We start from the raw sequence: 11,179 nt of genomic DNA on the forward strand, positions 1-11,179 counted from the left end.
TGGTGCATTCTGTTAATCCCAGCACTTGGGAGGAAGAGGCAGGAGGATCTCTGTGAGTTCAAGGCCAGTCTGATCTACAGAGAGAGAGAGTTCCAGGACAGCCAGGGCTATACAGAAAAACACTGTCTTGAAAAATAAAAGTAGAATTTTTTTTTGGTTTTTTATTTACTTTCTGAGTAAGATTTATTTTACTTTATGAGTGTTTTGTTTACGTGTACATCTGTGTAGCACTTGCATGCCTGGTACCAGCAGAAGTCAGAAGACGGCGCCAGATTCCCTAGAACTGGAGTGACAGATGGTTGTGAGCTGCCAGGCTTGTGCTGGGAACTGAATCTGGGTCCTTTATAAAATTAGCGGGTGAACCACTAAGCCATCTCTATAGCTCCAGATTTTTCTCCTAAGAGGCAGATTTAAGGGCAAGGCTGTGGCCACCAACATGATGGTGTCTCCCCGCCCCCAGGCAGACAATTGTGGCAGCAACTTTGAGGAGGTGACATCGGGGCCAGAGACATACAATCTATGAGACAGGGAGTAAGGCACCAGCAAGCCTTTGGGCTGGGAGTGGAACCTTTCTGAGTCTCAAATTATATAGTAGTTTTTTCCTCCCCTACCCCTAAAAACAGGGGTCCTATCTGGAGGTCCAGCCTCTGGGCAGAATCAGCCCATGGAACTGTCCAGGCTGGCCTTGAACTTAGAATGCTCCCGGTTCAGCTTCCTGAGTGGCTTATGGAGGAGCTGGCCTGTGAGGCCAGGCCTAGCTGGAGTCTGTTTTGTATGCACTCCACACCTCTAAAGACCCTTTTCCCTTCTTTGCTAAACATAGTTCCCTGTTATTTCAACTCCTGCCCTAACTTGTTTGTTTTTGTGGCAGGGTCTCGTGTAACCCAAGATGGCCTCAAACTTGCTAAGTAGTTGAGGATGACCTTGAACTCCTGATTCTTCTGCTCTATCTCAGACCTGGAAACACACACGTGGGCCACCATGTCTAGTTTTATGGGGTGTTGGGGAGGAACCCAGCATTTCATCTATGCTAGGTAAAAATCTTTGAGAGTACCGAAGATGATCCTGGCTAAGTAAGCAAAGGGTACTCTCTGAACCACCCCCACCTGGCAGTCTCCAGATCTACTTCATGCCTTGGCTCTGGCCTCCCCTAACTCCAGAGCTAGTCAGTGCAGCCCCCTTTCCTAGGCTCTCTTCTCAGCAATTGTATCCGGGGAGCCTTCCCAGCTACTGGAAACTGAGATCCCACCGGGGAGAGAAGACACAGTGTTGGATGTGTAAATAGGCAATATTTGTTCGGGATTGCTCTTTCTGAACTTTGGGTATTTAAATTTATCTATTTATTCATTTATTTATTTTGGTGCTGGGGATGGAGCCCAGGACTTAATGCATGCAAGGCAAGATCGCTACCAATGGAGACACATCATCCCGATCACCTTCTGGTTCTCTTTTATTCTTTCTTTTAAATCACTCCTTTTGAGTTCTCAGGGCGTTAAAGGGAGGAGATACAAAGTGGCCGGCAGCGCAGAGAGCGGGAAAATTGGCACGCCGCTTCCTCCTTTAGGCACTGTGCAGACTTGGGGCAGAAATGAGCAAGGTGCTCGGAGGCAGGAAGGTGTGGTCTACACTGAGACCAAGACCACCTAGCCCTTCAGGTTACTTACACCCTGCCCGCCCCACTGAGCTCTTAGTTCCCCCTCCTTTCGGTCCTGCTGATCCAGCTAGCCAGGCTTTCTCCTCTGTTCTAGCCTCCTCTCCCCCTTGAATCCAGTCCTGGTTTCCCCGCTGCCAGCTTCTTCTTCTGCCTGCTGGGCCCGCTCCCCGCCTCCGCCCCCGCCTCTCCGAGAGTCCCGGCGGTCCGCTCGGCTCCCCGGCTCCTCTCTCGCACCCCCGCCTCGCAAGCCACCCGCGTCTCCATTCGCCCAGTCCGGCCGCTCCAGTCCGGATCTCGCTGCCACCCGACCCGGGTGCGAGTTCCAGCAGCTGGGAAGGAGGCGGCAGCGGCTGGCCCCGGCTCCCTCGGCCGCCTCGTCAGCCCGAGGTTGGCGGGGGAGAGAGCGGCCCAGCAGCCCCGGGAGCCCCTCCGAGGACAATGCACCCGGCGCTGGGCCACCCTCGCGCGCTCTCGTCCGCGCCCGCCTCCTTCCCGCTGCCCCCCGCCGCCGCCCGGCTGCAGCCCCTCTTCCTCCGGGGGGGCTCCTCCCGCGGCCGGAGAGGCTCGGGAGACAGCAGCACCAGCACCAGCACCAGCCGCGGTGGGGGCGGCGGCAGACGCGGCGGGGGCGGCGGCTCCCCTAGCAGCAGCACAGGCGCGGAGCGAGAGGACGACGACGAGAGCATTAGCATCAGCAAGCCACTGGTGCCCGCCGCCGCCGCCGCGCTCCCGGGGCCCCCGGCTCAAGGGGGCGCCCCGGTCTCCGCCACCGCGCCCGCCGCCGCCTCCTCCACTTCCACGCCCACCTCCTCCTGCAGCATGACCGCCGTGGACTTTGGCGCGAGCGCCGCAACCGGGGCCGTCGGGGGTCCCGGGAGCCGCTCAGCGGCGGGCGCAGGCGGCACCGGGACGGGCGGAGGTGCCTCCTGCTGCTCCTGCTGCTGTTGCTGCTGCGGCCGCCCCTCCAGGCCCGGCCGCAGGGGTCGGCGCCACGGCTGCTTGCCGAGCCCGGGATGCCGCTGGGGCTACCAGGCGCTGTCTGTGGTGCTGCTGCTGGCTCAGGGTGGTCTGCTGGACCTGTATCTCATCGCCGTCACCGACCTGTACTGGTGCTCTTGGATCGCCACTGACCTGGTGGTGGTGGTGGGCTGGGCCATCTTCTTCGCCAAGAACAGCCGGGGCCGTCGGGGCGGTCCAGCAAGCAGCGCGCACAACCACCATCAGCTCCACCACCACTCGGCGCCGCCTCTGCACCTACCGACTGCGGCGTCCGCGGGGGCCGGGGCTAAGGCTCGCGGGGGCCGAGGAGGCTCGGGGGCCGGGCCAGGGCCGGCCGGGGCGGTGGGCGAGTTCGCCTTTGCTTACCTGGCCTGGCTCATCTACTCCATCGCCTTCACTCCTAAGGTTGTGCTCATCCTGGGAACGTCTATCCTGGACCTCATCGAGCTGCGAGCGCCCTTTGGCACCACGGGCTTCCGCCTCACCATGGCTCTGTCCGTGCCGCTGCTCTACAGCCTGGTGCGTGCCATCAGCGAGGCGGGCGCGCCCCCGGGCTCGGCGGGTCCCTTGCTCCTGCAGCCACAGCAGCATCGCGCTGCGGGCTGCTTCCTGGGCACGTGTCTGGACCTGCTGGACAGCTTCACGCTGGTGGAGCTGATGCTGGACGGCCGTGTGCCGCTTCCCGCGCACCTGCGCTACCTGCTCATCGCCGTCTACTTCCTCACGCTTGCCTCCCCAGTGCTCTGGCTGTACGAGCTGAACACCACCGCAGCAGCTCCGTCCTGGGGCCAGGCCTCCGGGCCTGGAAGCTGCAGCCGCCTTTTGCGCTTGCTGGGCGGCTGCCTGGTGGACGTGCCCTTGCTGGCGCTGCGCAGCCTCTTGGTCGTGAGCTACCAACAGCCGCTGTCCATCTTCATGCTCAAAAACCTCTTTTTCCTTGGCTGCCGAGGCCTGGAGGCCTTGGAAGGCTGCTGGGACCGAGGGAGTTGGGTTTCCCCAAGTCGGGCCAGAAGCAGCTATGGTGCTCCTCCCTCTGCCCCCCCACCACCTCCACCACCGCCACCTCAGGGAGGGTCCCAGCGGGGCCACTTGGAAAATGAAGGGGGTCCTCATGGCTATGTCAACACTCTAGCTGTGGCCTCTCAGAACTGAAAAAGGTGAAGGGCAGGGGCTCTGTTCTTGGCTTGAGAGTTTCCGGCCTCCTTGGCTGTGTTTAGAAAAGGTCACTGTTGATAAGGCTGATGGCCAGCGAATTCTTCTGCACCCTATGGGTGGAGACTACTTGGAGGGAGACCAGCAATATATTGTGAGGGAGGAGGGTCCATATTCACCATGGTCCTTCTCCAAAGTCTTGCCTGTTCTGACATTCAAAGGACTGGATGAATGTGCCACCTGCTCTTCTTGCCTTCGTTCTGTGGGGGAGACTGGAGGAAGGGGGTGTTCAGGCAGGGATGGTAGGCTTCGGTAGATGAAGTGTGTGTGTGCGTGCGTGCATGCGTGTGTGTGTGTGTGTGTGTGTGTGTGTGTGTGGTGTTTCTCTGGATGTCTGTCCCATGCCCCTTGCAGTGGGAAGGCGATCTAGGGAGGTCTTGCTGCCCCCCCCCACATGCCACCTGGGATATGACCGGGATGCCCAGGAGTTGTTCAGTTGCCACACTCCAAGGGAGAAGCTCACCCAGGGTCGTCCTCACTCCTGCTCCTGTTCTCAGCTTGGGGAGGAGAGGGTCTCTGCTGTGAGGACCCAGCGATGCCCTTTCTTGGGTGAGTGTGTATTTCTACCTCTGTGCTTTCGATTTTCATCCCATCACACATTGATGCTGCTCGCGAAAACAAAACAAAATCCACTCAGAAGTTGCATTCAACATGGACACTGAATCCCTTTGGGGTTTGGTACCAGATATTACAGGGTCTGTGGAGTATCAGCCATTGGCTCGCTCTTTCGGTTCCTCCTTTGGCACCAGAATTCTTATCCTGCCTCTGTTGGTACTGGCTGGGTTGGAACTGGGTTCAGAGCGCCTGCTTTACTGGGTCAAAGGTGTGTGAGGTCTTAGGGACCCTCCGGGACGCCACCTGCTCTTTTGGAGAGCTCGGCATAGAGCGGAGAGGGCGGTGACCTTTCTTCTCTCCTCTGCTCAGGTCTCCTCAGGGAGAAGTCTTGCTGCGGGACCCTCCTGGCCCAGCTTTCTCCCACGGGGCCCTCACGGTGAAGCTCTCCTTAGGGCTGTCCTTCAAGGAAAGTCAGGGTTGGTTACTCTAGTCTTGACAGGGGATGTTACCCTTGGAATCTCTAATGCAGGATAAGGGTTCTGAGGGGAGTCAAGGGTCAGAAGCCTAGGGAGCAAGGTCAGGATATAATCACCCCCACAGCGGATTGGGTGTGTGTGGGGGAACCTGAAGAATCTTGGTTCCCCTCCCCTTTGTTTTGGGAGTTTTGTGTGGTGTAATGAACCTAGACAAGGGGCTGTGATCTGTTCTGCCTGTCATTTGCTAGATTTGAATGCTATGTTCTTTTTATTTTCTAGGCCCCAGTTACCTTTCTTTCTCTCCCTCTTCCTTTCTTTCTTTTTTTTGTCTTTCGAGACAGGGTTTCTCTGTACCACGGTCCTGGATGTCCTGGAACTCACTTTGTAGACCAGGCTGGCCTCGATCTAATTCACAGAGACCCACCTGCCTCTGCCTCCCGAGTGCTGGGATTAAAGGCATGCACCACCATGCCCAGCTTCAGTTACCTTTCTAGGATGATATTCTTTGAGTTTGGAACTTGAAAGCTCTGGGCATAGTTTTGCCATTGGAGGCAGACTTGAGATGAGCTATCCAGGGTGGACTTGAGGACAGTCCTCCTCCTGCCTTGCATCTGGTCTTGGGGGAGCTGAAGGGAGGTTAGCAGACTAGGTTGGGGGACAGGCATTGCAGGGCCCATTGATGCTGACCTCTGAAGCCCACAGCACAGGGGTAGGCCCAAAGTGCCAAGTCACTGACTACTAACTCAGCAACCTGGCGCAAGTCCCTCATCCCCTTTGGCTCTATTAAGACCTTCTGAGAACCAAGGGCTCCTCTTCCTCAACTGCCTGGGGCTGTGGGCTGAGGATATCTATGTGGATGGAAACAGGAGCGGCTGAACTTGGCTGGAGCCCCAGCTCTGGGGGGGGGGGGCTGCCCGGCTCTCAGGGGGGCCTTCCTGCCTCTCGGGGGGGGGGCCTACCCAGTTCTTTGAGCGGCCATGTGAAGGATGTTTACAGTCCGTGAGTTCTTCGCCTCTGCCTCTGGTCTCTCACCCTCAGCCGGTGCTGGCTGACCGGCTGCTTTGCACAACACACCTGCCTTTCCTCCTCACCCCGGATGACTCCTCTCCTGATTGGACTCGCAGTCCTGAGCCTGAGCCCTGGCTGGGGCTGCAGCTCCTCCCACTCCTCCCTATTTGTTCTCCAGCTTCGCTGTGTTTCTCGCTACCTAATTTCAATGACTGTGAAAAGAAATTATGTCTGAGCCATGGCCGGCTCTGTCTGGCCCCCAACCCACCCTCCCTCTACTGTTTGGATAGCCATCCCTCTCCTGTGTGACTGCTGTCTGCTGCTGAGAGACTGCCACTGGATTTAGGATGGAAGGCTGCCATCTCCCTAGCACATCAAGAGACATGAGCGCATGGCCACTGTGACAGAGGCCAGGACCGTGAGGGCCTAGTGAGGGCCCAGCGCCTCTCCAGCCTCCTCTTCCACGTCTTCTCTGAGTCCTTTGTGCCCAGGGGGCCGGCTCCTTCCTTCTGATGTATTTATTTTGGGTCTTTTTACTCATTTCCCTGTCCCATTCACACGTGACCCTTAAGGCCCTTCCCCCCTCTTGCTTTCTAGGGTGTCTGTAGATAGGGATCATACTTGAGACGTCCCCAACGTGTCATGACCAGGACAGTACACTGTCCTGAGGCTTGGACCAGAAGAACAGATCATGGGAAAGAAGCCTGGGCTCAGAATTTAGCTCTGCCTGCTCCTAGCAGGTGAGCCTGGAAGGGGAGGGCTTATTACCTGTGTTCCGAATGGTACCTGTTTCTAAAGAGGAGTTAATTTCTTTGCAATGCTGAGGAGTAAGCAAGCCCAGGGCCTCAAGCACGCGTGGCAATGCTAGCGAAGCCTCCTGGGCTGCATCTCTATCGCAGAGTCTTAATCTAAAGACTGCGCTCTCTCTAGAGACTTGCACCCACCCTTTAAAAATGTCTTTGAGTGCTGTCTCACTGTGTTCCCAAGGCTGTCCTAGAATCTTGGGGCTCAGGTGGCCCTCTTACTTCAGCCTCCCTAGGAAACAGGTGTGCACTGCTTTGTCCAATCAAGGCTTTTCCTGTCCAACATGCTGGGAACCAGGCCCGGGTGTGTGGGGAGCAGAGCTGGGAACTCGAGCCCAGAAGAAACAGAGAAGCGGCACCTCGCTAGCATTTATCACATTTTTTCCCTCTTTTTAAAAATAAAACCAGACTCTGTTCTGAAAATAAAAAACTCGAGACTTGTGACACGCTTCCTGTGTGGTGTAAGACCATTCCTGTCCTGATTTCCTCCCTGAATTCTTAAATGTCACTCTGACACTTGTCATCGTTTTGTAGGTTGGTGTCGCTGTGATGGGCACACCTTCACCAGTATTTGGTGTGATGTGGGAAGGCAGTGCACTGTGGCCTGGGCCTGGGAATGTCTGACTGGGCTTTCTGTTCACAGAGGAATTTCCCAGTTGAGCTGCCTCGCTTTCACATTGGGAGTAGCTTACCAGGGTGGAAGGCAGGAGAGGTGAACCTCCTTGTTCTTACTCTACTACTCAGGATGGTTTCAAACACCTAAGTTCGAGGGATCCTCCTGCCTCAGTCCTCAAAGTGGCTGGGACTACAGGGATGTGCCCGGAGAGAAATCAGCTTTCATTACTCTCTCCTATGATGTCGCGCTTTCCTCAACTAGAAGCACCATTTCGGTGTAAGTAAAGTCATTGTTTAAATAACAGACAGACAGGAAGGAGACTACTAAGTTTCAGGCAGACCATTGGGTTTTCAGCCAAAGAAACTTGTAGGGCTGGAGAGGTGGCTCCGTGGTCAAGAGTCTCACATGGGCCGCTGGCAGCTCTTTATAGCTCCAGCCCTGGGTGATCGCGTACTCTTTCTGCCCTCCTTGGGCGTTGCGCTCAAGTGCACAAGCATATGCCGATACACAAATTAATTAAAATTAAAGATAGAAGTAAATTAAAAAATAGAAGTAATTAAAAGTAAAACTAGAAGCTCAGAAAAATTAAGTCCTAGTTATTTTTCTTAGTGTTGAGGCAGCCAGTATTACAGATCACACTCTGTTGTCACCAGCAGGGCTCTGGAGGCAAATGAGAGCCCATGCTTGACCCCTTCCCTCTTCCTAGCTGTGGCCGTGAGCTTCTCATTCCTTCCTGGAGCTAGCTCATCATCTTTTCTCTCCTTCCTTCCTCCCTCCCTCTCTCTCTCCCTCCCTCCCTCCCTCCCTCCCTCTCTTTTTTTTTTTTTTTTTTTTTTTTTTTTTTTTTTTTTTTTTGAGACAGGATTTCTCTGTAGCTTTGGAACCTGTCCTGAAACTAGCTCTTATAGACCAGGCTGGCCTCGAACTCACAGAGATCCCATCCCCTGCCTCTGCCCGCTGAGTGCTGGGATTAAAGGCGTGCGCCACCACCGCCCAGCTGTATTTCATCTTTTCTAAAGCAGCAGTTAGAAGAGGGAGATGGCGGTACAAGCCTGCATTCCTAGCACTGAGGTAAGGCAAGAGGGCGAGTATTCAAGACCAGTCCGGAGCAAGATGCTGTATCAAAACAGGCTGGAGAGGAGGTTCAAAGTTAGCAGCACTGGCTGCTCTTCCAGAAGATCCATGTTCCATTCCCAGCACTACAGGGCTCCTAACCAACTATCAAGAGACAGCTTGATCTAGTCCCAGGGGATCTGATGCCCTCTTCTGGCCTCCTCGAGCACCAGGCACACATGTGGTATACAGACATCAAATAAATAAGTTTACACACACACACATCAAACAAACAAACAAACAAACAAAAAAAACCAGGGGCCATGGCAGCCACCTTGAAGGACCATGTTAAGATTGAAATGAGAACAGCACTGTGGTGGCGCACACCTTTGATCCCAGCATTCAGGAGGCAGAGGCAGGAGGATCTCTGTGAGTTCAAGGCCAGCCTGGTCTAGAGAATAAATACCAGGACAGCTAGGGCTACACAGAGGAAACCCTGTTCAAAAAAAAAAAAAAGTCACATACACAAAGCAACACCCAAAGAATGGAATGAGGCGGACTAGCAAGGTGGGTTTGAGGGCAAAGGCATTCACTCACCACTAATCCAGGCAACCTGAGCTCACGTCCTTGGACTCGTGATGGAAAGACAGCTGTCCCACAAGATGTCCTCTGACCCCTGCAGGTATACATGGCACTTGCACAAGCTCCCTCCCCACAAAATAAATACACAAGTAAATAAAACTAATAACATTTTTAAAAAGAATTAAACGAGCTGACCTATACCAAAATGATCCTTTTCTTGAGCCTGTGCTAAATGTCACAGGCCAAGATGTATGCAGAAGATATTTACAGGCCATGAGGCCCAGTGTCATGGCTTCCTAAGTCTGGCCAGGCCTGTTACACAGTTTTAGACATATCTTCCAGGCGAGCCAGCAGTGCCCGTTGGGCTTGGCCAGCTGGAGCTCCTCAGAGACACCTGGGGAAGCTGGAGGAGGGCTCCGGAAGACAGGTTCAGTGTGGGGATAGGGAGGCAACCACAGGTTAAACCATGCTGCAGAGCTGGTGCCAACAAAGACGACAACATCACACTCTGGGGTGCCAGGCTTGGCGCACACCAGCTCCTTACCCCGGTGTGTTCACCTATAAGGTGGCGTCAGCTCCTTTTCCTGAAGCACTGGAAGATAAGTAGTTGTGAAGGCTACCTGCAGGCAGGAGGAAGCTGCTTTAAACCTGGGTCTATCACCTCTCAGACCTTCCCTCCACAGAAGCCTTCAGATACCGGCTGCTCAGTGGGGTCAACTTTCCCTGTGGCAAAGCTCAATTGTAGCTGAAAACAAAACTGATTTTTGCTTTCTGAGCAGGTCTCATGGAAGACGAGAATAAGGCCAACAAACAGGGCACTGTGCCAAGTTATGTGTGGTCACACCCTCCTCAGGCCAAGGTTATGCCGCCGTCCTCTCCAGTCTGAGATGAAGAATCTGGATGTCAGCTCCTACTTAGGTAGCCACAACCCAAGTGTGATTCTCTGGGAAATGTATCCAGGTGAGGAGTGGACAGGGCAGGGGGGCAAGACCTCTACTCATTTGTAAACAACGAAACAGATGTCAAGTTCCACTAACAGACAAAGGCTGGCTCCACAGGGTGGGTGACCAATATAGACGGGCTGGGTGGAGACCAGGAGTCAGGAGAGACCACAATGTGGAGAGCAAGGGCAAGAGCAGGAACAAGGAGGTGGCCCTGGGAGCAACTGGGGTATGAGGTGAAGCAGAAAGTCGGAGCGCACTACTCTGCCAGCTCCTCCCACAGGCTTGAGGAAGCACTGGTGTGTTACAGTCTTCATAACAATCTTCTGTAGCTAGCGTGCTGTCCTATGGCTGCTTTCCCACAATGACGTATCACTGTCAGTGTGAGCCGCTGGTGGACAGAGGTGGCTTTGATAATCTCAGAAAGCAAACACTAGAGGGAGAGCGCAGTAAACGGCAGGAAAGGAGGCTGAACAACGCCTCAGGATTCACAAGCTGCTCCACCCTAGAATCAGGTCAGAGGCACAGGCTGAGAGAGCTGGACTGGCTGGGAGAGGCGGCAGTGTGGTGGGGCGCTGCAGAGGGGCCCAGGGTGGTTAACGTGTTTTCAGCACTTCCTGGGTGGGGAGACCTCAGTGTTGCTCCTGTGAACTTCACCAGCTCCTTACAGACCGCTCTGAGGGAGGAGCTACTGCTGCGCCCATTTCAGAGATGGTAACCTGAAGTCTTGGAGAGATGTCATAGCCAAAGCTGTTCAGCTGGTGAGCAGTGGGGCCAGGACACTCCCTGTGAGATGTGAGACTCAAGCCCTGACGGTGCGGGTCCTGCACTGACTGCACCAGGGAGCGCTGGGGCTGTTGCTCCCTTGCACTGGCTAGAGCCCATGGTGTTGGCAGCCCTTGGTGAGCCATTTTCTCAGGAAGTGCCAGAGTAGAGCAAGCCCTGCTCTACTGGTTACTTAGAATGGGAGCTTCACGTTCACAGATGCCAGCCAGAATGCATGGCGCAGGGACTGAGCACTGGGCCTCCCAAAGCATTGCCAGAAACTAGATCTGGACTGAAACACTTTATCAAGTGATGCCCGGGTCACCGTCTAATTGTCCCTTATTCCTTGTTTATCCCCCCCCCCCCCACCTCCTTTCTTGATTAGGCTCAAGTAGGAAGAGGTCAGAGCCACCTCCGCAGTCAGGAGCTTGCCTGAGGATGCACTGAAGTTGGTTTGGGGTACATGCCCCATGTGCGTTCTGGTCATGTGCTCACTGATGTTGTCTACTCAGCAA

The 11,179-nt window shown here is 55.0% G+C and overlaps 1 protein-coding gene across 1 annotated transcript; it reads left to right on the forward strand.

The window, feature by feature from the left end:
- Nucleotides 1-1,859: 1,859 nt before the first annotated feature.
- Tmem121b (transmembrane protein 121B) lies at nt 1,860-5,539 on the forward strand. The gene has a single exon (XM_050164105.1). The coding sequence runs from the start codon at nt 2,093-2,095 to the stop codon at nt 3,803-3,805; it is 1,713 nt and encodes a 570-aa protein (XP_050020062.1). The 5' UTR covers nt 1,860-2,092; the 3' UTR covers nt 3,806-5,539.
- The last annotated feature ends 5,640 nt before the right edge of the window (nt 5,540-11,179 follow it).

The sequence above is a fragment of the Alexandromys fortis genome, unplaced genomic scaffold (genome assembly GCF_014885135.2).
Source record: "Alexandromys fortis isolate MF-2015 unplaced genomic scaffold, M_Fortis_MF-2015_v1.1 scaffold_150, whole genome shotgun sequence".
In the NCBI taxonomy this organism is placed as follows: Eukaryota; Metazoa; Chordata; class Mammalia; order Rodentia; family Cricetidae; genus Alexandromys; species Alexandromys fortis.